Here is a 24,908-nt window from a genome sequence, read left to right on the forward strand (position 1 = left end):
TGGGTGAAAGGGTGAAAATGCCCTTCATTCTTTCATATAAAAGCGGCACAATGACTCATCCATACGAGTCATTGTTCATTATCCGAGAAACCGCTGCTTCTTCTTCTTCTTCCTTGCTGCACAACGCCTTTTCTTCTTCTTCCACACTGCTTCTTCTCCCCGCGGCCTCTTCTTCTACCTCCACATTGTCATTGGTGCTGTTGCGTCTTCTTCCTATGGTGATTGCGACCTCTTCTTCTCCCGTCTTCTTCTTGTTGCATCATCGTCTTCGAGGTTAGTGTATCTTCTTCTTTCTGTGGTGCTTCTTCTTCCTTGCCGTTAGATATTGTGTATTGTTTTGTGTTTTGATTTGCATTGGTGCTGCTTCTTCGTTATCTTTGTCCCCCGCCCCTGCCATGCTTCTGCTGCTCCATGTTTATTTCTGTGAAAAACCCATACAAATCAGCAATCCGTATGACTCATACGGATATGGATGGTCAACCTATATGTGGTTTTTTAAAACAATTTGATTATTCAGTCTGTGAAAAATCCATACAGATTGACAATCCTATGAGTTTTTTTTAAAAAAATGATTTTTTTTTCTTTTTGTGAAAACCCATACGGATTGGTAGCTCATACAGATTGTCAATCCGTATGAGTTTTTTTTTTTTAAAAAAAATGATTTTTATTAGAAAAAAGTAGGAAAAATTTTAAACGAAAAATATTTATATGTTAATTATTTTATAAATTATTTAGTATTGATTTTATTAGTTTGTGATTAATTTATGTATCATTAATTTGTTTATTATTGATTTTATGAATGATTTATTTATTATTCAGTTTATCTAAGAAATGTTTATGTTAGTTAGTAGTAGGATTATATTACATTTTAGATTAGATTAGATTTTTAAAACAAACATTAGATTTGATAAAGAAAAATTAGATTAGAAACATGAAAATGTTAATAGAACAAAAATACTAAAATATTATTTTGTTAAATATATTTAAGAATGTCACGCTCTCGTCCGTCGTTATCACGTTTAACCAGCCTCAATGAGGAACTGGAGCAGCTTTTTGCGACTGTGCTCAATAAGAATTAACATATAATTGCTTGAATGTTAATTTTGTTAATTGCTTGAATGCATGTTAATTGCTTGAATGTTAATTATGTCAGAATTAACAATTGAAGAGTACGGAGAATGGAGTGAAATGGCAAAGATGATGCAGAATGTCGCAGTTCCACCAGTTACTATTTTAAACACCGTTCACGCCAAGGACCAGGTCATGTTCATTTTGATTTAATTAACATATGATTTTTCTGTTATTTTGTGTAACTAACCAATCTTATTTTGTGATATCAAATGTAGATTTACGGTGAAGTTAGTAAGTTATATGTTGTCAGATGGAAGGACGTACTTGACAGCGTATGACATTTGGTTGACAAAGACGAAAATTATCATAACATTGTCTATAACAAAGATTTGGACCAACCAGCAATTGTAGCAGGGTGGACAATACTACGAGATTTTTACCAGCTGACCGAAGATCATCTAGTGTCCTTAACTCATTATGGTAAGAGTGCATTTTTTTCTTACCATATTCAAGACCAGTTGCCTGCCCAGATCATTCCCAAGATGACACTCTTTATACCATCAAGTGTCAAATTCTGTCACCTTCAAGGTTTATCTCACTCAGCAGAAAGTTACCTACAGCAGTCTGGTAAGCAACTTTCTAATTTAATTGTCAGCATTTCTTTATTTTTCAATTTTTAAATTTCATAACATAAAGTGCTGACATAATACTATTCTTAATATCAGGACGTTCCAAACAGCATGTATTATTTTCTTGAAGACAAAGGTTAGACTCATTTGCACTTGGAGGACGTTGCAGAATGTCGGCTTGTGTTCAATCATTGGAGGAAAACACTTAAAATTGGAGTCAGATGGAAACATTTCTGCGAAACCTTGTCCTTGACAGCTAACATAAAAATAATATTTGAATTCATTGATTCCACTATTAATCGTCTGCTTTTTTGACCATGTTTATGAACATTTTAATTACTTCTGAACAATTTATTTATATAATAGTTGTTTTATAATTATTGTTTTATCATGTGTTGATTCTAAATTTATTGCAACCATGTTCTTATATATAATAGTTGTTTTGTCATGTCTAATATTATCCCATTGTTTTTGAAATAATTTGGTCATGTTTTTTAAATAAATTATTTTTAATTAATGACTAAATTAAAATTTAAGCAATCTAATTTTAAAAACTTTATATATTTTTTGAATTAAATTTTTTTATCATTGCTAAAATTAACCAATTACTAAATTAAAATTAATAACCAAATTTAAGCAATAACTGAATTAAAATTAATCTTTAAAATAAGTTTTGAATTGATTTGTTTTATCATTGCAAAATTTTTGTTATTTATAGTTTTTTTATTATTAAAAAAAATTTCAAATCCGTATCACAAAAAAGTGGCCGGTATCTCAAAAAAAAAAATTGGCGTGCGTACGGATCAACAATCCGTATGAACCATATGGATTGGCAATCCGTATGGTCATACGGATTGTTGATCCGTACGTGTCATTTTTTTTTTTTGCACTCCTTTCTTTTTCTGACGACAGAAATTGATCAAAATTCACCGTATACTCTTCACAAATGCACGTACACCACCGTAGACCAAATATGCTTTCAAATCGCTCTTAACGGAAGTAACTTACACTAAGTGATGGAAATTTTGCGAAAAAAGATGGTGCTGCAAAAATGAAAAACTGAACCTGCTATTTACAACCGAAAATACCGTAAGGATATTTTTGACATTTTCAGAAATTGCTGGATGCCCCAGCAAAAATGTTGGGTGCCCATGCCAAATTCCTTTCGGGAGGCAAAATTTATGCCCCAATGTGGTCCTATACTAGAAAACAAATCAAATTAAACCTAATTGAAAATAAATAAATAGAATAAAATTCAGCAAGTTTAACATATAAAATTTTGAGAAAAATATATGAATTTATAAAAAAAAGTTAACATAAGCCTGAATTTTTTCAAGTCAAAATTTTATTGGCTTAGAGGCTGCCTAATTTTATTTGCCTACATTTTTAGAGTTCAATCTAACCTTAAGCATGAACGATTCAAGTTGACCACGAGACTCAAATGGCTAATTCTAGGACAAACCACTCTCAATTGATTTTTTTCATAGATGACGTTGATCTAAAGATTGAATATTTGATCACATATTTATTTAGGGGATAAAATTATTTGTCAAATTATGTTAACGAAATGGATGATATGATACATAATAAAAAAAAAAGTGAAAGAAAAAGAATATGCTCTTGTTTTTTTTTTTTTCTTCTTTTTTCAAGAGATTGTTAAGTTTTATCGATAGGCCAAGTAGCTCTCTTAACATTCAGAAAAACTCGCCTAAAATAAAATAAATAAGAAAAGAGAAAAAATATATTTTTACTGGTTTGTACAACAAAGAGATAAATATCACTTATAATTCTAGAATGAATTTATCACATAAGATAAAATTGTATCTAGGGGTGGAAATGAGTCAAGCCAAGTCAAGCTTTACTAGGCTTGAGCTCGGCTTGAATACTTAAGGTTTGAGCTTGACTCATTACCTATCATAGACTTTTTTTAAAGGCTCGGCTCGGCTTACATAAAAGTCTGGCTTGGCCACGAACCTATTTAAAAGCTTGTTTAAAGACGTCTTTGATCAATTAATTATTTTAAAACCTAGTGAAATATTAACTAAAAAAAGAAACTTATAAAATTTCGTATAAGCAATGTACAAATCCAAAAATAATTCATAAACAAAATCATATTGAATTCAAGTCGTTAAAGCACAAAGTATATCAAAAGAAAATAAAAAGAGCATAATATTAAAAAAATGTATGGATTAGGTCCTCAGCCCCAAAGCTTACAAATCTATTTTAAGTCCAAACTCATAAACGAAATAAAATAAAATCTGGACAAGATAAGATAAGATTGGATGAAATAAAATCTGAACGAAATAAAATCTAGATGAAATAAAATCTAGATAAAATAAAATCTAGATGGAATAAAATCTGGATAAGATAAGATTTGATAAAATAAAGTTATTATTATTATTATTATTATTATTGTTAATTAAAAGCTTAACAAGCTTTTTTTATAGTTTGAGTTTGACCTTTTTATCTAAAAAGACTTTTTAAAAAACTTGAGCTTGACCTTTATAATAAACAAGCCGAGCCGAGCCTTACGTAGGCCGAGCCAAAGGCCCTTGACAAGCTGCTCAGCTCATTTCCATCCCTAATTATATCTTATCTTTTTTCTGTAATCTAATTAGAAAAATTAAACCCATCACATGTATAACAGGGATCAGAAAGCTTTAGGTAACTAACTTCACTCAAACCTATTCTTTACCTGCTCTTTTTTTATTTTATTTTAAAATTTGAAATATTTTTCGTGGTTTTTAATTTACATTATATCTTAATATTAAATTAATTATATGTATTTGGAGTTAGATATATTTAAGATTCAGAAAAAAATTATATATATCTACGTGTTATTTTTTTTTACAAAATATTCTATTCTCTAATAGTTTTTAATGTAAAGATAATGATATTCTTTCATCCTCTTGGATAAATATTCCTTTTTTATATTTTTTTTAGAAATTATTAAAAAAATATTTTCTTAAAAAATATTCAAATATCATTAATTTATTTTCGATATTATTTTCCTTATATAATTTATTATTGATATTTTAGAAATGATAAATAATTAATTTTACAAGAATTTGTTAGCCTTCTCTTTATATTTATTTGAAAATAAATGATGTGAGAATTAAAAATTATTTATTAACATTTGCCAATACTATATGAGACATGAAATTTTTTTAATATAATGGTTAAAATATCATTTTCAATGACTGAAAATAGTTTTGATCAGTAAATAAAAATGTTTAACATTTGAATATAAAAAATTTGATTAATGTCAATACCATTTTTTAGTATAAATCATATTAGCAATTTATCATTTTAAAAAATTTATTTAATTATTTTCTATGTATATATATTTAAAAAATATGAATATTTTATAGAAAATTTGATGCATATATAAACCTTAATTTTTTCATATGCCTCCCCTCCTTCTAATAGTTTATCATGGCTTCGTTCTGTTCATATGTACATCTCATTACCACCATAACAAGATTCTGTTAAATATGATAAGAACACTAAACATATTTTTTCTTTGTAAGTTATAATCTCGTGTTCAACCAATATTTTACCCTAACAAAGAGATAAGGAAAATTTATTCTCGTGTGATGATAATCTCTCTTCATAAGTAAACATTTAGATATACCTTGCTTATCATCTACTACCTCGCTATCCTCCCGAAATTACGTTCCCATATGTTGCACTTGCACCAATTTCATTTACGTTACTAATTGCCAATTACATGCTAGCAGAGGGTAACGTGTATATGTTAGATAGAAACCTTGTTTAGCATTTATGCAAATAAACTAATAAGGATATTTTAGTAATTATAATATATTTACAGAAAAAATAACTCAATTAAACACACGTTTTAATTATTCTTGGAATTTAAAAAAATATTTTCAATCAATATTATTAGTTAACCAAACAAATTTTTTAATAATACCCAAAAATAACATTATATGTTATTCAATTTAAATTTTGTAATGATCCTAAATGTCATTAATGAAATACTAAGACTTTAATGCGAAAAGATTTACTTTTAGTCCTTTTAAAATTCTTGAATTAGTTTAATTAATAAAAATAGGTATAAATTTTTCATGAATACTAACATGTCATGTAAACATCACAAGTAAAATTAGAGCCCTCAAGTCATAAGATATAAGGTACTTATGTCCAAAGACACTGCATCATCAAAACATCATAAAAAAATCTACAAACACAACACAAATGGTTCCATTAAGGAAATAAATACAACATACATTCATGAAAATATCTAAACTCTAAGATGGTTCCAAGGGTTGAATCTCGCCCCCAAGTCTACCATTGAGTCTACATCAACTATAAATGACATGCTCCTCAAAAGCTACATCAAAATTTGTTCCCTATCAAAGATATGGTTATCTGATTTCAATAGAAAATGCAAGGATAAACTCATTTTAAAAGAAACATTATATAATTGAAACAATATAAGATCATCATGTTCAAAGAGATATAGAAATCCTTCATTTTCCTACAACCATGTATTAATACAACTCATCAAATAACACATCATTCTCAAATCACAAATATCAGTACATATGTCTAACTATCATGTTATGTCATGCTGACTCTTTACTCGCAGAAGATTTCACCTTGAGTGATTAACCCATATGCATCCCTTAACATAGTTACACATTGACCATTTAGGAAGACTCAAATTAATCATGTGGAGGAAGAATGATTTTAGTAAAAATAGTCGAGTGTAGGTAATGACTTACCTCCAACGTTGAATTAATCGCAAACTTAAGCATTTTTTTATATATATTTGAGTCCGAAGGACATAAGTTTGTCTTTCATAGTTATAAATGACTATATGGATTTGTCATTAACCCTTGTAAATGAGTTTGTACTATCTATGAAAAGTAAGATAGAATCAAAGAAAACATTAAACCAAAATTCTAGGTAGAGTTAGAGTATGTAAAGTTTTTTTTACTTCTTCATCCAATCATAGATTACCATATCTAGTAAAAAAAATTTGTGTGTACAATGACAATACAATGAGACTTGAACCTATGGTATCATGCAAACTATCTAAACTCTTCACCACTAAGCTCTATCCAAACTCACCTACCCACTAGGTCAACCCTAATGGATTCCATATAGATTGTTTACTTATGTAATAATCATTTTAAAAGATACATATTTAAGTATAAGACATTAATTGTGAAACAAAGAACCTACGCATGAGAGGGATTATATAAAAATAAAACTACATATACACCATTAATTGAATTCTTTAGTCTTTTGTCTGGAGAAACTTTTCAAAGTCATAATCGACAACATGCTTCATTGAACAGTGAACACATCATATGTGTACGCACTATTTCAGCTATTGCAGTTCTTCTTCAATCTTGGGACCCTTTTGAAAGAAATTTCTACGAAACTCTCCGAATGTCATGGATTTGTATATTGCTGGAGTGCTTTCATTGATCAAAGCTTGTGCAGGTTCTATGATGCTTTCAAATGATGGATAGACGAAATAGGCAACACTTGTGCGTGCACTGCTCGAATTCGTCACAGCTCGGTGTTCAGCACCAACAAGCCTTCCATTAGTTATGATCTGTAAGATTCAGAGAACAATTTATCAAACTTTACTTCGAATTAAGCTTAAGAGCAATTGACAATTAATTAATTAAATTAATCTTTCACAGTTTCTCATGACGAGGTAATGATAACATTGACTTGACAAGGACTTTTATATATATTTTGTATGTAAGTCGTGTTTTTGTTACCCACTATCAAATATTTAGATAAAGTACTTGTAAATCATCATTTTATTATTTGTTAAAAGCTACACGACTTGCGTGGATCACAACATGATTAAATTACTTTTGCGTAATGCATTACATTATGATTTTTGTAAAAAAAATTACGAGTAACAATGTAATTTCGTGGGCTGGACTCTAATATTCAATGCAAGTATGCGGATTTAAAAAAAAAAAAAGCTGATTATCTACAAGGTCCGTTGATATAATAGGCCGACACACAGATCTTGATTCATATACACACCTTCTAATATTATTATAATTTTCTAATTTATATGTTATTTTGCATACACAGTGTCATATATATTGTAGAAAAGACTTAGGTGTGATCCATTCATAAAATGTTATTTTGGTAATATTTGTCATACTATTAAATAAATCCTTTTACAATCTATTATGGCCGACCTAGTGATGGAGGGTTTAGATCAATGACAGATCTAGAATTTAGAGTTAGTAAGAGTAATTTATTTAAAAAATTATTATTATTATTATTATTATTATTATTATTATTATTATGAAAATCAACGTCAAATGAAATGAAATGTGTCTAGTTGTAGCATAAAAATATCTAATGAATTGAAAAGATAACAAAACGTAAGAAAGAAATAGCTAGTAAAGAAAAAAATTTGACAACGGAAAAGTTGAAGGGCAAGAAACTAAAACTAAATGTACACCCCGTCAAACCTAGTTGTGTTCGGCCACTGGTTTGGGTATGTATGAAGACTTATGTTCGTTCTTCATTTCCTCCATTGTTAAAAAAAAAAAATCCTTTTATATAAGTTATGAGATGCTAGCTAAAGCATTATTACATGTCTTTGTGTATATATATTGGAAAAGATATTATGCTATCATCGTAAACTTTTTTTTTTATATAAATTAGGATGAAACCTATGTTATTATTAGTTAAATGAAAAAATTAATACATGATTTGGGATTATCATATTATAACCTCTACATGATATATAATTAAGTTTTATTAATTTTTCATCATAAATTAAAAAATTGATTACATATCACATAAAAATTAACCGAGACTATATGAACATGTGTGATAGTAGGGGACATGAAATCATTTCTCTTGTTAAATGAGACTAAAGCAAAGTGGGAGAATAAAAAATAACCTGCAAGAGTAGACCAATGTTAACCACAAAAGCGTTGGGAATAGGCTCAACTCCAATCCATTCTCCATCCTTCAGGACTTGAAGTCCTTGAACCTCCTTATCTTGAAGCAAAATGGTGATAATGGTAGGGTCCCTGTGCTTAGCTAAGCCTAGTGTTAAACTTGGGTCAGGGCAAGGAGGGTAGTGATGAACCAACACTGATGGATTTTCACTTAGTCCACCACAGAAATATCCTAGGTTTAGCCCTAACCCTTCACAAAGCAGCTCCAAAATTTTAAGGGCTAGTTTCTTCAATTCTCTTGTGTATTTTCCAACAACATCTCTGAAAAGTTCCAGTATGAAAGTTTGTGTTAGTTAGCTAATTAAACATGGAGTACAAGATTTCATTATTTGTGACGATATATGATAATATAGATTCTTTTAAAAAAAATGATAATATAGGTTATTCTTGGTCACATCAAGTTAAAATGTATATTTAAGAAAACAAAGAAAATAGCTCATTATTAATATAAAAAATTCAGTTTGAGCTGGGCATTCTTGGTCACATCAAGTTTGGTAATGACGTAATCACTTCTTATTTAGTTCTAAAAGCATCCGAATAAACCGAAACGAATCAAATCACTTTCATTGGAAAAATGTATATTTAATTCAAATTAATGTCAAAGACATTATAAAATTACGAATTTATTCAAAGTAAAATGCCAAATGATAATGATCCATCAGAAAGGCCTACATGAAGTTGACCTCTAATCAAATCTACGTAATATTAGAATAGTTTATTTTTCATATACTTATAAAATAATTAAAATTGTTCAAAGTATGACTTTTAATTAAAATAATTATTAGAAAAATCAATCATCTTATCGTACCGAATAATTTATAATTAGAATTTTTTGGTGAAACTTTTATAATTAAATGATCGTATAATAAATATATTAATACATTGCAATTAAATTCATGTTAAAAATTAATTATAATGAAAAAGAGTATCATAATTTAAAATAAAGGTTAAATATATTTTTATTTCTAATAAATATCTTATTTTTGTGTTTGTTCTTTAATAATTTTTTGTTTTGCGTTCAGTCCTTAACAAAATAATATTTTTATTTTTGGTCATTGATATTTTGTTTTAATCCCTGATAAATTAACGAATTTTGTATTTGTTCCCTAATAAGTTAGGATCAAAATTTATTAATTTATCAAAGATTAAAAATAAGTTCCAAGGATCAAAAATAAAATTATTATTTTATTAGAAATTTAATACAACACAAATTAATTATGAAACAAATGGAAAAATCAAATATTATTAAAAATAAAAAATATATTTAAGTCTTCAAATAATAAGATCGAATATAGAGAAGAAAAAAAACTAGATTCAAGCAAAATATGGAAATAAACTTTACCGGTATTTGGATGGTTTTTGTGGCCAATACTCCATGTATTCCCCAGAAGGAGGACAAGGATGTGTTAGTGAGTCCTTCCAATAATGAATCGCATCTTTCTTGTAATTCTCACTACTTGTATAAAGCTTGCAGCTTCCATTTGGGTCCTTGGAGCATTCATTTACCTTCTCTTTGGGAGGCATGGCATGGAATTCTTTAAAAATGTTCATTGTTTCGTCCATTAAATCCTTGGAAACTCCATGGTTGATAACCTATATATTTCACAATTAATTTTTTGGACTATGTCAATTTTCTAGGGTATATATTTAGCTCAACAAAACCAAGGACTATTTATTCTAGAGAAGAAACTTAAGTATGCACATGCATGGAGATGAAAATATCACTAATAAAAAAATAGTTTTAACATGCTACGTAAACATTAGTTTTATAAAAAATTAATTTTAACAAAAATAGGAGACATATTTATAACTAATATAAGCTTTTTAATATCGGTTATTTAAAAAATCGATGTTAATAAATTTACATTAATATTGTTTTTTTTTCAAAAACTGATGTTAATATGGAAGTCATTAATATCCATTTTATTTACAAATTGATGTTGTTGGAGTTTTTTTTTTTATATAAAAAGGAATATGGCGCCCAAACCTTTTGTCTCTCACACTGATCGTGTTCTCGTTCTCTCACTCTCACTCTCCTCGTGGCGGTGAAATGACTCCCGGTCTCGCTCTCTCATTGGCGTCAACATTGTCTGTTACTCCCTTGCCCATCTCACCACTGCATCGCTACATGTCCACCGTGCCACCATGCAATTTCTCTCGTGAAACTCCCATCTCTTTCTCTCGCTAGTAGGTTCTCTTTTTCTCTCTATTGCTCGCTGCACACTTTCTCTGTCTCTCCCACTCTCGCATTGCCCACCGTCTCTATGTTTTTCCTGAACATATTTACATGTTTTTGAAATTATTTACTTTGAGTTTACTTGGATTTTGGTTGAGCTAGGTCATGAGCACCATGTTTGTGAATATGCGTGAAAGAGAAAGAGAGAAACATTTTGGTTCTTTATTTCCTCTTCAAAGCACCACATATTCTCCTTTGCCATGTATGATAGTTGAATAGCACACTAAGTGTTTGCAAAAATATGCTAATGATGTTTTTCCAATTCTTATAGACCGTGGTTTGAAAATGAAAGAAACGTTGTATTGTTTGTATTCAGGTAACCACTTGTGATGATTTAGACTCCTTGCTCAGCTGCTTCACCAAGTTAAATAAACTCTTCATCCCTTAAATAGTGTTACCTTACCCGTATCCATCACAGGTGTTCTACTTGGTAATTGATATATGAAAAATAATGAGGGTTGTGAACTATGAAGATATATGCATATTGTGCATCTTTCCTTGGCTAATTCAATTTCCATTAATTGTTATTGTCGTGCTGTTTTGTTTGTTCTGTAAAATGTTTTTTTAGGAAGAGGCAGCTGGATAGTTTCTGTAAAATTATTACATATAGTTATGTAGTACTAGTTTTGAGGGAAGTTGTTATCTACAGAAAATTAACTTTTTAATGTTAATAATCATTAATTAGAGTGAGGATAGTAAAATAAAGGTTGTCCTACCATGAAGCAACCTAAGAACAGCTTCTAAACTTATATGCAAGACTACTAGCGGTTTTACATTAGTGTTTTAGTAATAATTGATTTATAATCATTAAACAAGTTTGTCACAAATTTGAGTAGGCTATATGTATGATATATTATATAATTAAATTCATGAGAAAGTTGAGAACCAATCTCCCATAGCAAAAATACATACTTTCTAGTTGCAAGCACTCCACAAATTTTGAACCTTATACCTCTACCAATCACTAATTATTAATCATTAAAACATTAGTTAAACTCTAAAATTGGATTTACTGTAGTTAGAGAAAGAATGTAAGAAGAATATATATTGTTAATACATTAAAATATTAATAAAATATAAGCTGAAAATAATTTGGCCCTTTAGATTTTGACTGCAGTAAGAAATTCCAAGTCTTGTAAAGGATACTAGAGAATAAGTTTGTAGAAATTCAACCATGAATTGCCAAAAACGATGTATCAATAGAGGAATTCATCACTTGGATCAAATGCTACCGAGTACCTCTTTGCACTTCATGCAGGGAAGGAGGAATTCTTCAAACTTCTTGTATATGAGCATAAAAAAAACACATATAACACTCAACTGAAATATTATATTTTGGGTTGACTAAAAAATTAATTTTAAATTTCCTTATATTATTTTTTTACTGCGTTCTTATATCATCTTCTTATTACTATTTTTTTTTTATATTATAAGCACAAATAGATCCAGAAATCTATTAGAGGGGGTTAATTTTTTTTTTCTTCGTTCCTTTATAATTTTTAAATATGTCAATTTTTCTTCCTTTATAGTTTTACTTTAGTTTACTTTAGTTATCACCTTAACTATTGGCCTAATAACAACACAACTAATTTTTCCCAATTTTACATTATCTAACTTTAACCATCATTATTTTACTCCATATAAAATTTACTTTACACAACTTTAAACTAACTAACTTAAAAATATATATGGATATACATAAGAATATGTTTTAGCACTTATTCTCACAAATCATCTACCTTCCAAAACTATCTTTCAAATTTTGTGTATAAAAGAATAATTAATTTAAATTTAAGAATTCATACAAATTATTTGAATTCTTTATCATTATCAAAATAATTATATAAAAATCAGTTCACCTTATGAAAATATTTTATTTTTTTAATTAATTTATTTTAAGCTTAAATAACATTTTGATCCCTATAAAATAGGATTTTTATTTTTATTTTAGTCATTTAAATATTTTTGTTTTTTTTATTTCAGCCCCTTTAAATAACATTTTGTAGTTGTAATTGTGATTTGTAGGTATTTTTCCTTTTGTTGTTTGCATCGTCATCACAACATTCATTGTTATTGGTAGTGACCATCTTCACAGGTACGAATGTCTTTCATAAACTTTTGATGTTCTTTTTTGTTATGAATGTTTTTATAACTTGTTTTATGTGACTATTGCTTTATATACAATTAATGTTCATCATGACTGGACCTTAAATTCTCGTTTGAGATTCAATACATTAATTCTTCCGGACAGTTTGGATTAATCGTTGTATTGAATATTGAATTATTAATTTGGATAGTTTGGGAAGAGTCAATTTTTTTATAGTAGATTCATACATATAGGTTAACTTTATTTTCTTAAATTTGATAAAATTTTAGTACAATGCATTTGACTTTGTTCACTGGGTGTATACTTGATTGTGGTGGAATTCATGTCACTGTTTTCATGTTGTGTACTTGGAGATAAAAAGAAAATGCTGTAGAAATTTTGTCAAATCTAAGAAAAGAAAGTTAAGCTTTACATATGAATGTACTATAAAAAAATATCTTCCTGAATTGAATAGTGCCACACTTTTAATGAAAAAGGTGAGGTTTTCATGCATCCAATAAACTTTATTATCATAGAGTTATTAGATGGATCAAACTTGAATGAATGCAAGTCACATGAGCTTTGCATATGAGGAAGACGTTGAAAAATTCTTGAAATTCATATTTGAAAGAAGTCAACCGGATGAGGATAATGTTGTATATCCTAAGGATAATGTTGTCATCTGGTTTTGTTCTTTGTATAATAGGCCCGATAATTACTTGAAAGGAATTATTATCAAGTCAATTGTATTTTGTAATACATTTATTTTATCATTAGTATTTGACATCAATATTTTAATTGTATAATACGCATGCATGTTTCTCTTAATCAGTGTTTTGAAGGGATTCAACGATGATCAAGGAAGTAAATCCAAAGTTGTTGCTAGAGGCATTGTAGTTAAAGTAAATCATTTAAACAATGTTTGATGCCTTAAAAATTACATTTTATTACTTTGTACAGTAATTTTCAGATAACTTTGGATATCTGAATATCCTATCCAATTTAGTGTAAAAAGCAAAAAGAAAGCATTGAGTACAGATATTATGTGATGCATTGGATATCAATAATAATCCTAGAAGGTTTCAAGGATAATTGAGATACGGTAATTGTTTACTTCAAAAACAATTTTATTTGTTATACTTGTTGTTATTTATGTTTATTAACTTATGTTTTATTATATCATGTAATATTTTACTAATAAAAGACCATTGGAATCAGAGACAATGAAGACAATTCGCATTCAGTGGACAAAATATTATCTAAAAGTTAAAAATGAAACACGAGGTGTTTAGGGGATTTTACAATTGTATATAGTTATGTTTAATTAAATTTGATTATAGTAGATAATTTTATGTATTGACATTATTGTTTTCTTTAACTATTTCTTATAATTGATACTAATTATTCAATAGAAATATAAAAATTTGTACTATGAAATTGTTTGGATTGGTCTATTTTTAAATTTGCAGGTTTGAGTACTATTAAAAAAAACAATCAGGATATTAAAAAAATTGCAAAAAAAAATCTTGGTTTTCTTAAAAAATCAATGTTGTGCACTCATAATAACATCAAAACCGCTTTTTTTTTACATATTTTACATTTTTTTTTGTTTATTGCATATTATACGACATCGTTTTTATATAAACAAAGATGTTATTTATTGTATTTAATATCGTTTTTAAAAAAATCGATGTTAACACTGAGTTTGTTAATGTTGGTGGTTTCAACATCAATTAAAAATCAATGTTAAAAGTTAAAAAAAAAAAAATCGATGTTGAAAACCTATTTTATAATAGTGTATATGGTAGAAGAGAAAAGAGACTTATTCTCTCCTATGCTCTTACAATTGCAACGAAGAGAGAAAGACAAGATTTAGGTGTGACTTCCATGATAAATGACAAAAGTTCATCTAAATCTTATGTCTTTCTTTATTTTTTCTAATTCGAGAAGAGAAATTACTGTATGATTTGAGATGATCATATGTCTATAATTCCATATAATCTTTACGTGATATATAGTTGAGTAGGGCACATAAAGAGAAGAAGAGTACACATAAAGACAATAGAAAAGAAAGTTATTGTGAGTTTGAAACCTGGAAAAAGCCATATTCCTCGGAGGCTTCCAAAACTTGTTTTGTGGTATCACCAAGGTCATGTCCTCCAAAATCAATCACCGGTATTGCCTTATGCAAAGAACTAACCACCCTGCCAGGCCTGTTTTCTGGTAATTGCACAAAGGATGGGGGCACCGAGGAATGAACATTGTACCAACTAGACACAAGCATCTGATCCAAGGTCTCCATATGCCTAGTCAAGTCCCTAGAGTTTGAATTGTTCTTTTGGACAAAAAAATGATGAGTTCCACCTTCTAGCCCTCTCTTCTTATTGTTAACTTGCATATGTGGGATACAGCGATGTGATCCATGCAATTCTATTTTGTTTTTGTTTCCTGTCAATTTCCTTTAATTAGTTGCAAACTAGAGTGATGTGTGTGTTGCCATATGATGGTAACATAATTAATATAATTTTGCAAGGAACTTCCAATTATTAATCACATCACCTTTTATTTTATTAGTTTGAGACTCTCAACTGGCATCCAAGAACTATTTTGAACCTTAATTAATTTAAATTTAACCGGGTGAATTTGGTTAAGGAGATCAAACTATTTCATGCTTGTTTTTTTATGCACAAAAACTTAAGCTAAAACTTTAGGTCCTCATGTATGCGTGACTTAGTTATAAGTTATAAAAAAATTAAAATCATTTTTTTACTTTTACTTTATAGTTTTAGTCTGTTTCTTTTTTTAAATTGTTTTCAACTGTATAATTTTCTTTTAAAAGATTTACAAAAAAAAAATGTAAGACTCTTTACATGAGACTGCAATAAGAGGATTTAGAGTGAGAGTAGAGCAGAAGAAAAAATGGACTTTTCTGCAAGCTAAATCAAAATCAAGTCATGATCGAATTAAGTTACAAACACTAAATGATTATTCTTGAAAAATCAACTTAGTTGACCTATTTGTTCATATTTAATGAAGAAGATATCATTATATATTTATATATTCTTAATTATTAAATGAGCTTAGTGATTAGCACCCAAGAAAACAATGTTAAAGTTAATAACATAATCAATTTTAATTTGATCGGGGCAGGTTTTCAATGAAAGAGACTATATATTTCATTGTTTATTATGAACATTAGTTGCTTTATGCAGAGCTGACAGTACAATGTATCTTATTCTTTTTTTATGGATTTTGAGCACATCAATATGGAAGAAAATGACGCCGAATTAGACCTAAAGTTGTTTTGCAAAATTCACTATACTACTGCTAAATGAACATATTCATATTTATTAAGTTTTTATTAATCAACAAAATAAAATGTATTATATATGTATGGGGCACAAAGGGGTGGTGTTCAAACCCATCTACATATAGTGTGTAACATAAATATTTTCTAACCATTATCCTATCCCAAAAAGCAAGTACTGTATCTAGGCATAGAATATAAAACATATTCCTTCTTATCTCAAATATAAGAGGAAAAATATGACACATTAATTAAAAACATTAGTTAATCACATTTAATTTTATTAATTTTAATTAAAAAACAATTTTTTTAACTTATAGAAAGAACCATTAAATCTAGAATTTCAATTAAATGAAAAATATTTTAAAGATAATAGCATTAAATATTGTTGCTTTTACCACTACATATCACGCATGCGCTATATTGACTCTTTGGCAAATGTGTAGGTTGTCAAATAATATTCAATAAATAAGAATTATCGTTCCCACAAGAATTTGTATAATACTTAGTAAATATCATAAGTTTTTACTATTTAAACTAACAAATGAACAATGATGATTTCAACATGGCATTCAATAATAAAAATAAATTAAACAAAGCTGTAAGTTAAAATATTTTTGGGATTTATGATAAATATACATTAAAACGAATTGAAGTTCAAATGGTGAAGGTTGTCGGAGTTAGATTTGGCCAAACCAAATTCTCTTTACACTAAGATAAGATGGTCAACTTGCAATTCAATGTTAATATCAGTCATAGTTTAAAAATAGTATTTTAATCCTTAATTCTTTAGGTAAAAAGACCTAAGTTGCTCCATTAAATGTCAATTCCTTGCATATTTAACAAATAAATTTGTTTTAAGCTCAATGACCTAAAAATAACCATTAACCATCATCCAATTCCTAGCTTTGAGGTTTAATAGGCATTTTACTACAATTCAAGATAGAGAAAGCATTTTCCAATCACAATCCTATCTAAAAATAAGCTATGGTTGGTCAATTCATAACAAGCATAAAGCATAGAAGTAAAAAACTAACACGGAAGAATAAGATTGATATATAACAATATTTGAAAAGAAATACATAAAAGTATAAGGTTCAGTTAGAATCTAATCCCAATAACAAAGGGTTTAACTATCCATTTTAATGAGTAGCGTCCAAAAGCAAGATAGAAGGAGGAAAATGAAAGAAAGAAACTTGGAGAGCACAAACTTGAACAAAGAAATTGTTTTTACAGGCACAAAACATCACCCCCTCCCCCGAAAGGGGCACGAATTCTATTTATACAATTCTAAAAATCTGAACTTTACTGAAAATATGCTTAGGTAAAAAATTTCGAGCTTGAGGAGATTCTACAACTTTACAATTCTACAATTTTGACTTGTTTCAGCTTAAGTCAAAAAATGTTAAGCTTAAGCTAAATTTTCTTGTGTAGCTTTGATGCATCTTCTCCACAAGGAAACTCCAATTTAAGTCCTCATTTCCTAGCTTGAGCACACTTGAGCCGCAGTCTTCCATTTAAAACTTTCACAAACTTTGATTCAAGTTATCACTCAATTCACTTCAAATTCCTACAAAAAATAATTCATCCATAAACATATGTAACCTATCAAAATGATAAACTAAAGAGAAAAACTACACGTTCAAAATTTTAACAATAAAAAGGCACAAAAAAAGTTCTAAATAAGGGAAAAGATGAGATAATTATCTAAATTTACATATTTTAATTTTTTTTTGGCAATTATCACGAATCACCCATATATTCATCATTCCTTCCTCCAATTTCCATTCATGGCATCTAGTCAGAGACACGCCAACATTTGTCTGCCACGGTGAATGAGCAAACTTCATATTATGACAAATTTTTCAACCAAAACCATGAGAAACAAGTGATATCCTGCATTATTAAGTTGTGATCCAATTCATAGTTATTAAGTTAATTGGTTGTTGCATTGACAAATCAACGTAGATTAGGGGGAAACTAAAAGTAAGACTAACAGAGCAATATCACGTGATGACTCAGTGGTACGGTTGCATTGAAATTTAACAATCAGCTTATTATGTTAAGCAACTCATTCATAATAATGCATTAACGTGGAATGCTTTAATTTGAATGTTGTTAGCTGATGTGAAAGAGAGTTTAATAATGAAGGGATTTTTGGTTATATTTTCAACTTTCGCTTCTAATTGTAGAAGTGAATCATTGTTTTCACTCCATTTTTTTAATTTAAATATTAAAATTAGTTAAAATAAAAATTATATAATATTTAAAATAGTAAAATAAGATGAAAATAATGTAATATTATTATAGTGAATAATTGTTTTCACTCCATTTTTTAATTTAAATATTAAAATTAGTTAAAATAAAAATTATATAATATTTAAAATAGTAAAATAAGATGAAAATAATGTAATATTATTATAATATTTTTAAAGAAATTATATAAACCAAATCAGACCTAATTTTCAAAAGATAGCCGCCCCAAATTAAAGTAATTTTGATCAGACAGGTGCCTAAATTTGTTTCACTTAATTTTGCATCGATCATTACCAAAATGAAAAGTTACCTCCTTCAGTTTTGGTTAATGTTTACTTTTAAGAGACTTTTAACAACTCTTCCTATTTAGGTGATATACGTGGCATCTGATTTTTTTTCTTCTTCTCTTTTTTCTCTTCATTTACCAAAAAAATGTGGTGCTTCTTTCTGAAAAAAATATTAGACGGTCTTTGGATTACATAATTCCTAATTGATTATTATATAATACTCCGTATTTAATTATGTATTATTAATTTTTCTTATAAATTAAAAAAATATAAATACATGTCATACACAAATTAATTGGAACCTTAAATACTTGGTCGTCTTGAACTAACTAATAATTTTTCTTTAGAGGTTTTCAGTGTACGTTTTATATAATCAATAAAATTATAAGTACGGTTTTCTTAAAAAAATTATAAGTAATAGTGTGATTTGTTTCCTCATCAATAGAATTAATTAAGAAACCTTAATATTCTTTTAAGATCATATATGTTTTAGATTTTTTAATGTTTGTTTAAAATTGACTTTAGTCTTTATACTTTAAAAGCAATTTTTTTAATCTCTTATATTTTTATATATAATTAGTAAAAAAATTACTAATTAGGACAAATTAATGCATCAGTGACAAAATTTTCATTACTAACGGTAATTTTCATTATCAATATTGGCATCACTAAAATTTCAAGTGACAAATTTTTATAAATTTCATATAAATTGTTTCATTAAATATTATTGTTAAATAATTTTTTTTAGCGAGTGAGGGACAAAATTTGCTAATTATTAAAATATGAGCACCAAAATCATCATTTTTTTAAAATAATAGGGACTACAACCATAAAGCATAGTCATAACTTAATGAAAAAAATCAATTTTGACCAAAAATTGATTAACTTAAACAAATTTCACTCTTTTAAAAAAATAAATTGTATTCAATCCTAATGTATGTTTATTTGCATATATAGTTTTTTTACATGGTATAAATTCGTCTCAGTGTTCGATGACAATAGAGATTATATTCTTAGAAATGTTATACAACATCACACTCTAGTTAAAGGTTCTTGAAATGAGAACGTTAAGTTACCATAAAATAAGCATAAAAATTACCATAAAATATTTGACTAATGTGGACACATGCAGGTCATAACCGTATACAATAGTTATAATGTGCCTATTGCTGTCTCAATTATATTGAATTGCCCTAACTTCGCTATCTGTCATATTTGTTAGACCTAGTTGTCCTATCGAACTGTATTTCGATAATATAATAGCATTTCATAATTTTCATCTATCCACAAGTTTGTCATTAACGGCGTACGTTGTTGGCGGCTTATGTTTGTTTGTTCGTGAAAATTTTGGTAGCATGCCGGTTCCTTTCTTTGTCTTTGTTTGTTTTTTTTTACTTTAAAGAAAAAAGTTATACATGAGATCTTATAGATAATATGTGTAATTTTTCTACTTTAAAAATTTAATGATAAATATTGAAAGACTTAAAGCTTAATCTTTTGTTACTTTTTATCTTTGTACTGTCCTGCGTTCACTCATTATTTTTCATGACTAATTTTAACATTAAACCAACATTTAGTTTTGTGAATTTTTAGATATAAATAATGACCTATAAAATATTTTATTTAAATAAAGTATATTAGTTAATAGTTTTCCTGACATCATCTTACTTAATATTTTTAAAATCTTATTGAATTGGTCAATGTATTAGTTCAAAATTAAATAGCGCAAATGTAGTATCATTTAGTTCAGTAAACTTTACTAGACATATTATATTACAGTAGTTTGTCTACTAGATGAAGTAATGCTACTTCATGAGTTATGCGAGCAGTGATCTCTGAAAAAAAAAAAGGTTATTTCAGTAAATATATATTTTATTTTATTTTATTTTTTTTAAAAAAAAGAGGAAGAGTGCTTAGCAATGAATAGGACTGCAAATAGCAAGAACCGTAAACAACCAACAATACTCATGGCCCAGAATAAAGCGCCCCCACAAAACTATTTTTTCACTTGCAATTAAAATAGAAAAATGCCCTTCGATCCATAAAAGTAAAATGTTGTCCCTTTTAAAAGACAAATAAATAAAATCTAAGAATTTTAAAATTCAATCTTTAATATACAATAAATAAAATTATAAATAACTGAAGATCTCATTGGATCCGCATATGCAGAGTTACGGCCCATATTCTCGCAGGCCTAAACAAAATAGAAAATAAAAGCTTTAAACTTGGCCTATGCAGGTCTCGAACCTGCGACCTTCGCGTTATTAGCACGACGCTCTAACCAACTGAGCTAATAGGCCAGTTGTCTATTATTTCACGCGTATAATTTATATAATAATACTAGTTGAGTGACTATTAAAGCAACATGTGGGACAGAACAGAAGAAGGAAGAGAATGGATAACATCACAGCAAGTGAAGTAGCTGGTTTCGGAGTGGGTGCTGTGCTCCTCTGTGCCACTGTTGCTGCCACCAAAGTCGATGCTTTCTTCTCTTCTTCTCAGCGCAGGTTCTCTCTTCTCTCTTCTCTCTTCTCTCTTCCCTTTTCTTTTTTTATTTATTATTTTTTGCCTTCATTCATTTCTTTAAATTCTTGTGACCATGAAACCCTATTAGACTTTGTTGGGTGGCATGTGTTTCTTTGGCATAATTTTCACTAACCCATGTTTTAACTTTGTCTCCAATGTTACCCAAATGCAATCAAAGTTGTGTTATAAGCTCATCATTTTTTTTTTTAATTTCTATCTCACACCAACATTTATTTATTTATCTTTGCAATATTTATGAATTGTGGCCATTCTTATGCCTAACTAGTTACTAAAGAATCTGCACCATGTTTTAACTTAATTTGCTCATCAACTGTTATGTACTTATGTCTATTTTAATATTTGGTCTGGTGCATAAGCTAATCAAGCATGCCTATTCGAACTTGTTTCATGTTGCATGCTTTTTATGACTTATTTCATTTTTTTTTTCCATATCATCAAAGCATGAAGGAAAACATGGATCCAAAACCTGCTTATTTACATTCTTTCCCATTTCTGAAGGTTTTATTCAGTGTATTATGCCCTAGACCTAACCTTAGAGGGTAGAATTTGATTCATGAATGTCAACTCCCAAATAATCAACCTCCGAAAATTGTTAGTACTTCTACAATACAACGAATACATTTTCTAGTAATTGGTCATTTTGAGACACATTTCTCATTTAAAACCAATCTCCAAGGCCACACTCTGACATCAGATGTAATTAGCTAGTGTATATTTCCAGGTTCTTTAATCTTTTGGGGTCAATCTTTTTTATCCCAGAGAAATATCATGTGGTTTCTCAGTGTTAGAATGGTCAATTTACTTTTAGCGATCTTCTTTCTTATCGCAAGTTAGTGAAATAGTGAAGTTTCTCATTCCATTCCATTCCATCTCAAAAGCAAAGATGCAAAATGACAAATTTCTAATGAAAAATGCTGAATGGGAAAAATACAACCACATCATCCATCCAACAATGTTAAACCTCTGCCCTTGGATCCAAATATTATTGGCCAGTCACTAGTCAGATTTTCCTACTACCCTGTGGATCTACCTGCATAGGAAGAAAATTTATGATGAAGAGTAACTTTTGAATGTCATTGTTTTGTTTCAAATGCTTGCTAGCTAATGTTACTTTTGAATATGCTAGCAAGGTTATGGAGTAGCACTTGTATACATGTTTTGCAAAATTGTGAAAAGTATGATCATAATTGTTATGGTTGACTAGTTATGTCTTCCATATGGTTAGGACTCGAGAGGATATATCTAGCACTTTATTATATCTTCTGTACATCATTTTATCTCATCACCAAGATGTTGGTGTTTGTTTGTTTCTCATTTCTGAATCAAGTTGGTTGGATGTACTTCAAATTCTGTACTTTTTTCTTGGATTCGGCAACTTCAGCATCTTGGATTCTCATGTCCCCTTTAAGTCCCCTTTATAACATTTACTTGGTATTATTAAATCATGTGAATATTCATTTGGGGCATGATATTTTCAGTCTTGCTGCTTGTATATATTATACCCAGCAGGTTATCAATATTGGTAAACTACTTCAGTATTTGATTCTATGCCATGGTGATATTGAACCTTTCACAGACCCTTGAATTATAATGCACTCGTGATGAAGTGAATTGTGGTGGCTGGATTTATACAGTGTCCGCAAAATGGTTGTAGTTGAAGAATAAAGAATTTATGATATTGAGATAAATACAGCACAGTAGATTCTGTAGAACTATGATGAGAAAATATTGCAAACAAGCTCCATAGTCTGTAGTGAGACATTAGTTTTTTTGGCTTTTGCCACCCTCTCTTTTTGACAGATGCTGCAACCTCTTACTTGCAGCTCATTAGGGATGTGCAAGCGATGTGGCAATCTTAGGCGATTGGCTTGCTCGACATGCAAAGGAACTGGGTCTATCAGAGAAGGGGGAATACTTGGTATTAAACTCGTAGAAGATTTGTTTGAAACAATTGGTAATAGTGAACCAAAGGTGAAGCAGATAGCATGTGTAAAATGTCAAGCCAAAGGTTACTTTTCATGTCCTAATTGTTCTGAACTATAATCACTGTGGTTTTATGTTCTATACCTACAAGGATTTTTGCCCAAAACATTCAATTTCAACATGTAACATTGTGAATTGTTATTATAGATGGTGGCATGCAGCATGCAGTTTATCTTCTGCTCCTCTTGTAAATTTGCTTCATGCCTTGTTACTTCAATAAACATAAATTGAATACTTCTTCTTTGCCAGGATTCTTTGTATGTTTTATCTATCAGTTGTTTTCGTTTAGACTTCATTATTGACCTTAATTTATTAGTTTTGAACTGAATTGTTTGTGTGTTAAATCTTGCATACCACAAGATCATCTTTAGTTCATTCTAGGAAGCATACCATTGGTGCATTTGTTTGGTCATTGGACCACTATTACAAAGAGAGAAATGATAATTTTAGAGCAATAATGCTTTAAGAATAAAGACTTGAATATAAAGGGTTAGCAAATTGTAGTGTCAGGTTGAATTGCATGTGAATTTGTGAGAAAGTTTTGATACGGCACTAGAGTCCGAGTAACAGATTAGAGAGATGTTTCATTAAAAAGTAGGTTTAATCATACAAGTGGTCCCTTAATTATAATTTAAAGTTCAATTGAATCCTTCAATTATTAAAATATTCAATCAAGTTCCTTAATCGTTTAAAACACAATGATTATATCCTTTCCGTCCAATTGAGTACGATGTTAAGTTCCCATCATAAACGTTGTCAATTCCAAAAACCTACACCCAACACCCTGATGCTTCCGCATGCTTCTCCGTCTTTGGCCGCAACCCAATCGTCCAGAACACTGGCAACGCAGGCGTAGGTTGCAGAGAATGCGATTGTGGAGAGGAGGTTGAGGAGGAATGAGCGCGAGATGACGAAGTAAAGGTAGGAGAGCTTCGTGTTGCACGAGTGTGAAATCGAAACTTCAGAGAAAAATGTAAAGGGAGAACACTATGTTTTGGGGGAAGAAGCGGTGGTGTAATAGTGGAGAAAGAAAGAAGAGTGTTGGGGAATGACTTTTGCACCCTCCAACATTGGCAAACGGATGTTGTTAGGTGCACCCAATGACACAACACTTTAACCAACTAAACTAATAAACTAATTACGTTATAAAATAAATAATGTTATACATAACACTAAAATTTTTAATGTATATTTAATGCGCATGTAAATTTAAATAATAAATTTTGTTACAATTAATTTTGATATAAATCGAACAAATTATTTAATTCCGAATATTTTTTTAAAAGTAAAAAATATTTACTATTACAAAATTTACTATATATTAAATTTTGTAATAGTAAAAAAAAATTAATATACAAATGAGTAATTTAACATATTAATAATTAAAAAAAATAAAATTATTTAATCCTAACACTTCAACTTTTATGTACTAGCTTGTAAATGATATTATTTTACCATGATATTAGACACTGTCAATTTTTGTTTATATGAGAAGAAATTCCTAATATTTATAGGCTAAGATTTGCGGT

The 24,908-nt window shown here is 28.9% G+C and overlaps 2 protein-coding genes, 1 long non-coding RNA gene and 1 other non-coding gene across 5 annotated transcripts; 2 read left to right on the plus strand and 2 right to left on the minus strand.

Moving 5' to 3' along the window:
• Positions 1-6,830: 6,830 nt before the first annotated feature.
• LOC114399367 (hyoscyamine 6-dioxygenase-like) lies at positions 6,831-15,425 on the minus strand. Its single transcript, XM_028361557.1, has 4 exons — positions 15,092-15,425; positions 10,020-10,270; positions 8,617-8,938; positions 6,831-7,290 (listed from the first exon to the last, which is right to left on the minus strand). Exons 1-4 carry the CDS (start codon positions 15,395-15,397, stop codon positions 7,060-7,062), a joined length of 1,110 nt encoding a protein of 369 aa, XP_028217358.1. The 5' UTR covers positions 15,398-15,425; the 3' UTR covers positions 6,831-7,059.
• Positions 10,670-14,411, plus strand: LOC114399368. Of its 2 annotated transcripts, XR_003663709.1 has the most exons (4): positions 10,670-10,864; positions 11,230-11,331; positions 12,939-14,101; positions 14,204-14,411. It is a non-coding gene; the product is annotated as an uncharacterized LOC114399368 (long non-coding RNA). The 2 variants fall into 2 exon arrangements; XR_003663708.1 differs by lacking the exon at positions 14,204-14,411 and having other exon boundaries at positions 10,671-10,864; positions 12,939-14,136.
• A 5,650-nt stretch (positions 15,426-21,075) lies between the features above and the next one.
• Positions 21,076-21,149, minus strand: TRNAI-AAU. The gene has a single exon. It is a non-coding gene; the product is annotated as a tRNA-Ile (tRNA).
• Positions 21,150-21,228: 79 nt separating this feature from the next.
• On the plus strand, positions 21,229-23,633 carry LOC114398144. The gene is made up of 2 exons (XM_028360301.1): positions 21,229-21,356; positions 23,220-23,633. The coding sequence occupies exons 1-2, from the start codon at positions 21,244-21,246 to the stop codon at positions 23,437-23,439; spliced, it is 333 nt and encodes a 110-aa protein (XP_028216102.1). The 5' UTR covers positions 21,229-21,243; the 3' UTR covers positions 23,440-23,633.
• Positions 23,634-24,908: the final 1,275 nt, after the last annotated feature.

The sequence above is a fragment of the Glycine soja genome, chromosome 19, assembly GCF_004193775.1.
Source record: "Glycine soja cultivar W05 chromosome 19, ASM419377v2, whole genome shotgun sequence".
Taxonomy (NCBI): domain Eukaryota; kingdom Viridiplantae; phylum Streptophyta; class Magnoliopsida; order Fabales; family Fabaceae; genus Glycine; species Glycine soja.

Excerpts from the sequence above, each read along its gene's own strand:
- LOC114398144 (XM_028360301.1), top strand. The coding sequence starts at position 21,244 with ATGGATAACATCACAGCAAGTGAAGTAGCTGGTTTCGGAGTGGGTGCT. Across the intron at positions 21,357-23,219 it reads TTCTCTTCTTCTCAGCGCAG|CTCATTAGGGATGTGCAAGC; the intron begins GTTCTCTCTTCT and ends TCTTACTTGCAG.
- LOC114399367 (XM_028361557.1), bottom strand. The coding sequence starts at position 15,397 with ATGCAAGTTAACAATAAGAAGAGAGGGCTAGAAGGTGGAACTCATCAT. Across the intron at positions 10,271-15,091 it reads AGGAATATGGCTTTTTCCAG|GTTATCAACCATGGAGTTTC; the intron begins GTTTCAAACTCA and ends TGAAATATATAG. Across the intron at positions 8,939-10,019 it reads CAAAAACCATCCAAATACCG|AGATGTTGTTGGAAAATACA; the intron begins GTAAAGTTTATT and ends GGAACTTTTCAG.